The 12286-nt window shown below is 40.7% G+C and overlaps 1 protein-coding gene across 27 annotated transcripts in view; it reads right to left on the bottom strand.

The window, feature by feature from the left end:
* The window catches only part of Baz2b (bromodomain adjacent to zinc finger domain 2B), a 390581-nt gene that overhangs the window by 73835 nt on the left and 304460 nt on the right, over positions 1 to 12286 (bottom strand). For 24 of the 27 annotated variants that reach the window (XM_085834857.1, XM_085834859.1, XM_085834860.1 and 21 more), the window contains 3 exons: positions 11608 to 11796; positions 6503 to 6667; positions 5314 to 5507 (listed from right to left, as the gene is read on the bottom strand). In XM_085834857.1, the coding sequence (XP_085690983.1) occupies positions 5314 to 5507; positions 6503 to 6667; positions 11608 to 11796 (548 nt within the window). The remainder of the gene's footprint in view (positions 1 to 5313; positions 5508 to 6502; positions 6668 to 11607; positions 11797 to 12286) is intronic. The other 3 variants (XM_085834878.1, XM_085834879.1, XM_085834880.1) reach the window with 1 other exon arrangement.

The raw sequence follows: 12286 nt of genomic DNA, 5'->3' as shown, positions 1-12286 counted from the left end.
AATGAAATATTGAAAAAAATAAATAAATTGCAAGTTTCAGTCCTCACATAAACACAGATGTTGTGACCACTGGCACTGGGGGACAAAAGACCGAATGGAAAACCGAATGGAAGCTGCAGCCTTGGCTTCCACAGACACGACCTCCACCAGGGGACTAAGTGCCTCGTCATTCCCTGTGGCATCTGCCTCATCCTCTCTGGGGCAAATAAACTGAATCTGAGTGGTGTGGGAATAGCAAGGTGAGAAGGACAAGATAGGTAGAGGCCAATGGGAAAGAACACTGTTAATGTTAAATCTACCATTTGGCAAAGGAGCAACTCCTCTGCAGCCAGTATCTGTTATAGGTATCTGAGTATAGCCAGCAAGTTATGTATCTGAGCTGAAGTGACCACTTCTGCCTAGAAAGCAAGTGAGTATGGCACCAACACATATCCAGCAGAGAATTTCATTTCAACACTCACACGACGTGTACACAATCTTATGTTTAAAGATAACAAGGGAATGGGGACTACACATCCTTCATGTGTACTTCTGGTGGAAGTCCTGAAGCTGAAAGGTAGATAAGAGTTCATTCACGAACAGGGAGGGAGGTCACCATTCCTGAACAGCCAATGTGATTCTGATAAGCTGGTCACTGCAGAGTATGGACTGATAATGTCAGGAAGGATGACAAACCCCCGGAAGCTCGGAGACAAGTATCAGAATTAGAGTGGCACTCGAGAAAGGGCAGAAGTAGGTTTGGATCTGAACAATTTCATTTCCACAGCTCCTAGGAGTGCTTTATTTGCAAATTAATTAGGTAATGTCGTTTACTTTCACAAATACTGCTTTAAAATCATCCTGAGTTCATAAAGAGGATAAAAGGAGAGACGAATAATTTTACTCCATCTGATCTCAGAGTCTCTAGAACTCTCATGAATGTTCATTTATCACTGTAAACTTTTTTCAGTATCTAACAAAGACATGTTCAAGACTATTATCTGCTAAGTATAGGTGCTGGACACTTTGGGGATTCAGGATATGAGAAAACTGAATTGGCTAGTGAGGACAGGAGACATGAATCCACATATGACTTGTAAACTTGTGAGTGTAAAGACCATTTATAAAACAGGAGCATTTACCACTTCACATGCTAGAGGGGAAGGCAAGGATTTGGTTGCTGTCATCAGGTACCCTGTGGGTGGAGGCCCCAGAGAGGACAGCAGCCTATGGAGATGTAAGGCTGGAACACTGCAGGACAGGAGGAACAGCATGGAGAAAGCCACTAACTGAAAGGTTCTGCACACAGTCAAAAGAGAAAGTCAGCTAGATCAGTTACAGCACAGTGAACTAGAAAAGAGCGCCAGGAGATAAGGAAGGGTGGGCCAGGAGACCTCTGGGTAAGAGCGAAGGGTGAGTGCATTTTATCTTGAGAGCAGCGGATACTGCTGAAGGAGTAACGACACAGGGAGGCCACCGAAAACCTGCTCTTTCCATGTAAACATTTGAGCATTTAAGTCCACAGCTCAGTACTATTAAGTACATTCAGACTGGTACATAATTATCAGAATATACGTTCAGAACTCTTTTCATCTTGTGACACAGAAACACTAAACCCATTAAACACAATCTCCTGGACCAGTCAGATGGTCAAGGACTAAAGTGACAGCCCACATAGTAGAAAGGGGAACAGTTCTCCAAAGTGTGCTCTGACGGCCACACGTGTGGTGACCTGAGCCCAAGCCCACATGCACAGGAATCTCTCTTAGAAAGAATCAAACTTTTTTTAGCTACCACAGATAATTAACCTAGGGGCTCATATATTTAAGACTCTTCATTTAAATATTTGAGGAATGCAGCCACAAATGGAATGGCTGGATCATACTATAATTCTGTAATTAATGCTTAATATTTTTTGGGGGGAGGGGTCACTGCATACTTTGTCCATAGCAGCTCTGTCATTGTATATTCTTTAACATCTTTAAAAGATGGCATTTGCTCCACAGAACAGAAATTTATATAGTTGCAAGAGTAGAATACATTCAACCTTATGTAACTTTCAAACCGGCCATGTCTATAAACACATGTGTTCTCACCATCCAGGAAAACCACGTACTTCTTAGTGGCTCTGCTGAGCAGGTCTGAGATCAGTGCTCTGCCCTCAAGGATGGACACACAAAATATCTCAACAAATTTCAGACTATACATGAGAAAAGCGAGTGAGGCAACTTTATAAAGCTTCTAATCTTGAAAATACAGAGTCAAGATGAAGGCGTTTATGTTCACTTTAATTAAGCAATGCTACCATAATACATGTTGGCACATGTATTACTCAAAAGTACTTAAGGTTATATGAAATCATAAATTTTGTTATGATTAAATTCTAAGATTAATTAAGACTTAGTAGTCAATCTCTGTACACTGAAACTTTTATTGAGTTGTTTATATGTGCCAATATGGGGCCTCAGATCTGTCTGAACAGTTGGCAAAGGAGGGGTGTCTGTAGTTAAGTTTCAATATGAGCTCCTCATTATCAATATGATAAGAGGTTTGAGTGAGGAGTGCTAATCTCTGTAACAATATCAGTGCAGATTCCTCACTTAGAAAAGAAAATTAGGGCTCTTTCACACTCACACCCTACAAGTGTTTTGTGCAATGCCTTGAACCTGTCAGAAGCTTCAGGTCAGATGACACAGACTTTAAAAGTACAGACAAGGGCTGGAGACAGGGCTCAGTGGTTAAGAGCACTGACTGCTCTTTTAGAGGTCCTGAGTTCAATTCCCAGCAACCGCATGGGGGCTCACGACCATCTACAATGGGATCTGATGCCCCCTTCTGGTGTGAAGACAGCTATTGTGTAGTCATAAAAATAAAAATAAATAAATCTTTAAAAAAAATTAAAAGTAGAGACAACTGGCATTTAATCATACAGTTCAGACAGATCTCCAGTGACATCATGCAAGAGATCTGTGCCACACAGCATGGAAGGCGAGAATATGCAGTGTGTCCCTCAGTGTATGACATGCAGAGAGGCCAGAGAGAGCTCAGAAACAGGCCCTTGTTGCTTAAACTGATAGGACTGTCCTTGGACATGATCCTGAGGGAGACCTAAGAACAGCCTGAGAGAGCAGGTGGGAGAGTGCCCCAGAGAGAGGCCGCTCTTCCTTCAGCTTTGCTCGGTGCTGTTTGAAGCAGAAGATCGTGTTGGTTTGGAGCCCTGTAAAGGACTGTGGAGACAGACACTCAGTAAGCTTCTTAGAGACACCAGATGACATCTGCCAAGCTTTTCTGGGGCGTGCTATATTCTGGGAAATATCTCTTCTCTGCTGAGAAAACAGAGATCAAGGGAAAGAGAACAAAGTAAAATGTAGCTGAAGCTGAATAAACAAAACCTGCACTTCATGGAAGCTGCCATGTCAGGGTTTCCCTTGCTTTATGTGAATAAGGAAGTCAAAAGCTCGGAATGATTGAACTTGGATGACTTTATCACAGGAGCAAATTAGATACTAATGGCACATCTGAAACCAATTCTATAGCAAAAAAAGAGTGATACATATTAGCAATCTTAACCAAAGAGGGTAACAAAGAATTTTCAAGTAGTTGGCTGGACAAATACACACCAGCCGCCTCAGCATGTAGGAGGTGAGGCAGGAGATGCTTAAGTTCCAGGCCAGTGTGGTCCACAAAGAAACACCCTGTCTCAAAACAAAGCAAGCAGAGCTCTAAGAATTACCTTGCAATTTTACTTGTAAAAGATGTCCTATGAAAACAATAAAGGGCACCCCTCTAAATAATACAGAGATAGCCGAGAGCCATTTTTCTGCAGGATTAAGGAGGGCATCTTCCCCATGATCCCCATTCACCGAAGGCTAAGCTTCAGATCTGTTGAGGGAAAGTAGCTCTTGCCCACCGGATCCTATGGGCCAAGGCCCTGGCACACAGGACACACTGTCCAATATAGAGCCCGGGGAATTAGACTGATGTCCTTTGAGCTGGGGTGCCAGAAAAATTATCTAGAAAGGTACCCATTAATTTCTCAGCAAAACTGGCTTATAAACTGCAGCAATGTCGATGAAGTACACTAGACGGTGTACACAATTTGGATTCTCTGTATGTACAGCACTACATGTATCTGGATACCACCAGTCAGGAGGCCCTCAGTTGGCAAGGAATTAACCCACTGACAGGATGGCCTAAAAGAAACAGTACATTTAACGCTGGACAGATGACTCAGTAGTTAAGACAGAGGCTGCTCTTCCAGAACACTCAGGTTCAATCCTCAGGACCCACAAGGCAACTCACAACTGTAACTTAGGCTGGGACCCCGACCCTCTTTTCTGGCCTCCATGTGTACTGCACATGTGTAGACAAACATGAAGGCAAAAAACACCATATACACAGAATTTAAAGAGAGACCGACACAGAGAGAAAGAGAAAGAAAAACTAAACGAGGAACAAAAATCTCCTCGTATAGGACACTGTTCCTAGTCTCTTGGGTTTTTGCTATTGCTCTGTTTCTGACAGGGTCTCTCTCTCTCCAGCAGCCTGGAATTTGCTATGTAGATCAGGCTGATCCAAGATCAGGACCCTCTCTTAAGAAGGCCTAATGTTACAGCAAACAGCAAAGCATGAAACAAGGAAGTTAGTGCTCAGAGACAGTAAACTGAAAGCCTGCATACAGAGACAGAACCTCCTCACTGTGGAAATTGTTCAGTCTATAGGAGTAACTGGTCTGCTGAGATTATATGAAATTTCCCATAACAGCACTTTCTTAGCTTTGTTGCCCCTAAACTATAGACTCTGGAGTTAACATGTTTGCCTTAAAATTCTGACTCAGCAGAATAACTACTTACAGAATAATTACTCTTTTCCCAGTGTGTTATTTTCCAATGTGTACTAGCACCCACCGAATACACAGGGAAAACTGAAATCACTATGTACAGCACTTAGAATAGAGCTGTCATCTAGCATGTCTCCATCAGCTCCACGGGAGCTGGAGCCTCACTCAGTGGCATGATGCAAGCTCCGTGTGTGTGTGTGTGTGTGTGTGTGTGTGTGTGTGTGTGTGTGCGTGCGAGTGCGTGCGTGTGTGTGTGTGTGTGTGTGTGTGTGTGTGTGTGTCCCTAGGTGCAATCCTCACCGCTGAAGAGCTTGGCCCATAACTGCTACTACCGATTATATTATTTGTATAGGTCCTCGGGATTTAACTGGCCAAGACATCTAGTCAAATGTCAGCACTACACTATAAAAATAGACACTTCTGGAAGCTTGGCTTCTAAAATACTTCCCTTCTAGAATGCTGCACTTTGTACTTTTCTTGAGGAAACAGCTTACCTTATCTTTGATTCTGTCGGCTCTGGCGTCCACAGGCTGGCTTTTGTTTTGCTCCTGATGACACTTTAGGGTTCCTCCACCTGAGCTTGTGCTTTGATTCTGTCCCATGGAACTTGAAGCAGGAGTGGCTAGTACAGATGCATTGACACCAAGTACTGATGCTGCACTGTTTCCATTAACGGACCCATTTATACCTTGAAAATAAACAGGTTTATATATTGGGACAGTATTTGGCCAGAACAAGGAGTAGGGTATGTATTGTTGTGTATGTGCAACTGTGAGTGAAAACAGACAGTCACGGGGCTGGAGAGATGACTCAGCAGTGAAGAGCACTGACTGCTCTTCCAGAGGTCCTGAGTTCAATTCCCAGCAACCACATGGTGTCTCACAACCATCTATAAGAAGATCTGATGCCCTCTTCTGGTGTGCCTGAAGACAGCTACAATGTACTCATATAAATAAAATAAATAAATCATTAAAAAAAAGAAAAAGAAAAAAGATACTCACTAAAAGTGACATATCATTCCTCTACATGAAGGATTCATCATGCATACTGTAGAAACAAGATACAAACTAATGCTCACAATGGGCCTGGGAGGGGTTTATTTTAAAGGGTGAAGAACTGTTGGAGATAAATTTTTAGAGTATGTTGGAGGGTGGCCAATATGCAACACTATGAACGCATTAAATTCAACTGACTAAGTCACTAGCATTAACCTGAGTGACTACCATAGACGTTAAACAAACATGTTTAGAAAACAAATCCCATGTAAGCATTGTCCATATGAATAAGCAATGGGCTAGCTACAACACTGCAACTTCTAAACACTCTTGTAACAATACTTAGAGTCCACAGAGATCCTGATCATTTAAAAGGAAAACACAGTAATAGGGGAATGGTTTGGATAAACTAAACTCGAGTTCTGCCTAAGAGATAATGACATACCAAGGAAAGAGCTGTAGGGCTGGGTTCAGATCCTGGGTAATTCACATCAGTATTTCCTAACTCGAGTATTTAACGGTGGTTGCAAAATCAGGAGACTTGAGATATGAAAGGATTGTTATAAGGATCAAGAAAGATGATATAGAAGCAACTAGCACAAGGCTGGAAAAATGTTCTTAAAACCAAACTGCTGCAAAGAGGTGTGGGGACAGGTTTCTGGTCCTTCACTCCTGCGGATGCCAGTACCTTTCTCAGGACCATTTCGACTGCTCTTCCCAGAAGTCCTCGAATGGAATGACGAATCGTGATTCTGGGCTGGAGGAGCAAACAGTGGTGGAATTCCCAGTAATGGTGGAAAGAAGGGTGTTCCAGCACGAGAGTGGCCATCTGTGGCTCGCCACCACTCTGCACCTTAAAACCAAGCAGGGCAACAGGAAGGACTGAGTGAGCTGCGCAAGTCAGGCAGAGGCTATTTGTTGCATCTTATTGCAGAAACAATGTTTCAAGTTTCTGCCAAGCTAGAACTGCTCAAGTCACATAGCTCTGAGAATCTTTTCACTGTAAACCTGTAATTTGAATTTGTATAACCATCTCCCTTATTATTAGGCCATGATTGAAGAACCTTCCCTTAACTATTTTCTAGATTCAAGCCAAAAAGGATGTTTTTCACAATGTTAAAAAAAAAAAAAAGCTAAAACTTAGAATATAAAAATAACCATTTAAATTCATACATCTATTTATTAAATTAATAAGGAAAAGAAAAGAGTTAAATCTGTATTTATCTAAGAATTTAGATTTGAAGTTCACACCTGCAGCCTCTTAAGATGTTCCTCCAGTTATATACAGTATCAATCTGGCTTTCACAAATCAGGGAGCAGGGGGGAAATTAATACTATCAGATAAGTCTAGCATATCTCAAATGTATTTACGGATGAAGTAATTCTATAGCCGAACAAAAACAAACATGTAGAAATAAGTTCTCAAAGAAAATTTCCAAAACACTTAGTTTTTAGTTAAAAATCTAGTCTTACAAAGCTTCTAGCTTTAAAATTTATAAAGACAGCTTGTTTTCCTTTACATTCTTCATGAATTACAGATGATAGTGAATTTTTTATAGTACAAAATAACCAAAATGAAAAAAAAACCATGGAACGAAATTCAGATATTCAAACAGTAGTTCTTCATTAAAACTCTTATGGGGGAGAAAAGCCAATTTTTTATAAAATGCATTTTTCAAGGAAGAGTGTAGATTAAAATGAGATCTGAACCAGGCAGTGGTGGCACAGGACTTTAGTCTCACAGGCAGGTGGATCTCCAAGATACCAGCCTGGTCTGGAGGCCGAGTTCCGGGATAGCCAGGATTACATAGTGAAACCCTGTCTCAAAAAAAAGGGTGGGAGGGAGGAGGAATTTGGTAATCATCCAAAGAATGATCCTGAATTGCCTCATACCACATCCTGGAAACAATCTTCAACTGGCTAATCCGCTAAATTTCAAAGTTAGTTCTCTTTCATACAAGTCTCCTAAACAATATGGCATTATTTCTTTGACTGGAACAGACACAAGAACATTAGACAAAAACACCCACATCGTGTCAGGAGATTGTACTATAGCATCTTTAAAAAGTTCTAGGAACATGCCTTCATTATGTAAGGGTGAAGCGTTCAAGGTCACTGGCATTCCCAGAGGTGTCATGAACAATGTAAGCAAAACACTGCAAAAGCCATTGATGCAACTGCGGTCATTTAGCGTACGGTACCCTGAAAGCTGTGTGAAAACTCCTGTCACTCAACCACTGTGTAGATGCATTTAGATGGGAAAAGGGAGGGTGTGTGTGTGTGTGTTGGGGGAGGGGAGTATCTACACAGCTCATTCCTATCTGCACGCATAGGTTTGCAACTTAGTTTCTCCTTAGTTGCTAAAAACAGACTCTGGCCATAACGCATTGTTTACACCTCTAACCCATGTTTTAAGGCTGGACGTAAGAATAGGTCAAAAACTAAGTAGTTAGAGCACAAGATTCAAATGTTATTGGAATAATCAAGCTCAGAAAAAAAATTACAATGTACCTCAGAATGTCAGTAGTAAGTAGGTACACAGCAGACATTAGAGAAAAATAATAGGGAAACTGTATGTCGGGAGAGGCCCGCTCAGAGACAAACATATACAATTGGTTAGATAAAGACAAGGACCAGTTTTGAAGATAAATGTCTGATATTATTTCAAATGAAATTACAACTTTTCAGTGAAAAATTTACACAGATTTCAAATTGAGGAAAATCAGAAACACATTTTAGTCACAAAATAACTTCCATACCAAATGGAAGATATTAAACAGGCATAACATAAGTAGGTGCAAGGTGAACTTCCCAGCAAACTGAAAATCCCAAGAAATGCTGCAGCAGCCACAGCAACCATTTCCAGGGAGGAGTGCGGACATTTCAGGCTATGCACCAAATCTCAGTCTGATCTGCAGTGCACTTCTCTGCCGCTTGGCTTGTTGGCACCACGGCTTCACTATTTAGCCCAGGCTGGCATCAAACTTGTGATCTTCTGCTTTTCAGGGTTGACACTCACCTACCTGCATACACTCACCTACCTGCATACACTCACCTACCTGCATACACTCACCTACCTGCATACACTCACCTACCTGCATACATTCACCTACCTGCATACACTCACCTACCTGCATACCTGCCTCTGATATGGCAGATTTTTAAAATCACTCATATATAAAAGCCTGATACAACCCAACACTTCACAGATTATAGCATTAAAATGTAAACACAAGGAATTTCAAATATTTTTAAATTAATTTCATAAAATATTATTTCAATATATGATAAAAATTAGATTATAGTAATATCCTATATAAGTTTATATTTGTTCTTTGAAATGAAAAATACCTTAGATATATGTATCTTCATAAAAAAACTATACCTTACTTAAAATTGCTAATAGTATCTATCTTCTTGTGACTTCCTCGTATTTATGGGGAGACTTTTTTCCTGAAGTGTTTACCGTTATGAATTATAATTTATTTAAGTTATTGTATCAAAGTGTAATTTAAAAGTAGGTTCTCTAAAATCAACCATAATCTCCGCCCATTTTTCAAAGAAGTTCATACACATACACGTACCTTACTACTTAGATTATAATGCTTCTGTTTTATAATTATCTACCCTTCAGCAATCCATAAAATAGAGTGCTGGTGTGTTTCTCCAGAAATTATTGGTAAATATGTAGGTTCAAGAAGCATGTTGCTTCTTTATGTCAGATGTTCTTAAAATACTTTTCACATATTTGTTGTATATGTGTATGCACACATTCATTCACACGTATGTGCATGTACAGGCCAGAGGGCAACTAGAGGGAATAGGTTATCTCTTTGTACCACATGGGTCCCATGAATTGAACTCAGGTCAAGGCTTGGCAGCAAGCTTTCCCACTGAGCTGTCTTGCTGGCCCTAGGTTGGTTTTTATATTTTGGAAGTACCATCGCATACAAGTTATTTCTTAATACTCATTTGATCATCTTTCCAATAATTGGGTTTAATACAGTATTTTAATATAAGTTATAAATGTTCAAAAGCAGCACTATAATAAACTATCACAAGACAATAAAAGTACTGAAGGTATCAGTAACTCCTAAATTACTGTGAACTATTTAGATTTTATTTCAAGCTCTTTGGTTTCAGGAGGTGGCTGTTGATACTGAATAACCATGTTAGAAACAGAACAAGCTAGGTATGGTGGTGCTCAGGAGGCAGAAGAAAAGGCAGGGAGAGCTCTGTAAGTTTGAAGCCAGCCTGGTCTAAATAGAAGAGCTCTAGGGTCTATATAGTGAGAAAAAGTTTAGTTCCTATTAATATATTAAGGAAATGTTATTAAGATTTGGTCAAGACTCTGTCCACTCATAAAACTTCTCTACCATCCCCTCTCTTCAAGGCAATAAAATTAAAGAAATAACATGCATCCAGAGATAATAATACTTGAAATCCACAAGTAACCACTTCTATATTCTCTCTCTAGTTTCAAAAGATACTTGGGTTCTTTTTAAAGAAGCAGTAGATACCTTGTCAGCCATTAAAGAGGAAAAAATAGTGAGTTAGCGATCTGGACTAACGCGTGCCAAACACTGTAGACATCTCTACACACGCTGTCTCCCCCAGTCTTTAGGTGGCCCTGGAAAGCGGGCAAGGTTTCAAGTTTACAGGTTTGAATACCCAAGGCTGAGAGGTCAGAGATTTGTCCAAGGCCAGATTTAAATCCAAGTTCTAGCAATTTAAACACTGTCCTAGTGAAACACACTTCCTTTCTAAAAGGTGACATTAATCCCTGCAGAATACAGTTAGATCATCCGGACTTTCAGGGAAAGTTGTGTGAGCTCAGCTACTGTGTGTCCGGTCTACAGAATCCCATCTCACACTGGCCCTGGCCATGCACAAGAGCCAACTGCCTAACTGTAGTGGAAATGTATTCCAAATATGCTTCGGAAACAGTTTTCAAATGGGAAAAAGTACAAAAAATTTAAGATTGAGCCTCACCTTCCTAAAAAGTAAAGAAACATAAAAACCTAAGTCTAGGTTTAGACTGTAAGGTACTCTTTCCCAGTGCTGGGTGTCTAACCCAGGGACTCATATATGCTACCCAAGCATTCTACCACAGAGGACACTGCTAAGCCAAGTTAAATACTTGACTTAAAAATTAGATAATGGGACTGTTTACATAATGGATAGTTTAGGCAGTTAAGCATGTGCCACTAGTGTGTGAGGACCAAGACCAATCCCATGGAGAAAGCAGAAAAAGTCAAGCACACACCTGGGAACAGAGAGAAATCTGGAGCTCGCTGGCTGCTCAATCTCGTGAACCAGAGAGCTCCAGATTCAGGGGAACCCTATGTCAAAAATCAGCATTAGAGTGACAGGAAGTCACTTGACTTCAAACTCTGGCCTTCCACAAGTAAATTCCCACATGGGTATCCATGAGAACATACAAAACACACAGAGACACATGAAAATGTACACATGTACATTGAACACACACACTCAAAGCTGAGAAGAATTAAAACTGTACACGCACAGTACATTTTCTACATCTAATACTTTGGTAAACGAACCAGAAACACTTGCCTTAATTATTCGTTCTAGGACAAGTGAGTATCTAATTGAGTGAATGATGCATGCTTTAACACACATATCGAGCTCCAGTTTGCTGCATGTGATAAAGTGGAGCCAATTCTTGCCCCAGAGTCTAGCACATGCCACTCTGCTGCTCAGTTTAAGAAACAAACACTGCCCGGGCTTTCCCAAGCTTTTCTCCTTTCCTACACCATAAAGGTTTTTTACCTGGAAAAGATGTTAGCTGGGGATGTGCGGCTAAGGCTGTGGGTGTACCAAGTGTCCCCAAACCACCAAATTCTGAATGCCCTGAGCTGGCTGAATGTAGACCAAAGCCTGGGTGGCTGACCATTGGGAAGGCACTCGGCACTGTGGACAGGTTAAACGGCTGATCCCCAGCTGCTCTGAATAAATGTCCTGGGAGGGGAAAAAAACACACTTAAAGTCGTTCAGAGACAACAGACGAGCGTTACCTAATTGCAGCATTCTCGAAGCTTACAAAAATAGCTATTCAATTTTTATATTATATTTTCTTCTTTAAGTTATACTCTTCAAACCCTACAGAATGTTTCCAGAAACACAAAACCATTTTAAGGTTATGACTAGAAGACACTCAGTAGTTTGAATTTCAGATGTTAGAACAGATGCCTAGAAAATAATTTTTGTATCTGAACTGAGGAAGTGGTCAGTTTTGTCAATACAGGTACATCGCTGTGACATTACACTCTTTTGTTCTTGAGAAAAATAAAACCAAATCTAACAATGAAAACCTACAAAATGGACCCAACTCCGTACCAAGCAATCATCCAAACGATCGGACAGGCACAGAGATGTCACTTTCACCTTCAAAGTCAGAGTTCTGTTCTCTGTCTGACTTTGCGTTGAGAAGAGCATCCTGATTCCCGAG

This window comes from Mus caroli, unplaced genomic scaffold (assembly GCF_978045245.1).
Source record: "Mus caroli unplaced genomic scaffold, Mus_caroli_1 scaffold_2, whole genome shotgun sequence".
NCBI lineage: Eukaryota > Metazoa > Chordata > Mammalia > Rodentia > Muridae > Mus > Mus caroli.
The sequence above is the reverse complement of the archived record's forward strand: the minus strand, read 5'-3'. Positions and strand labels throughout refer to the sequence as shown.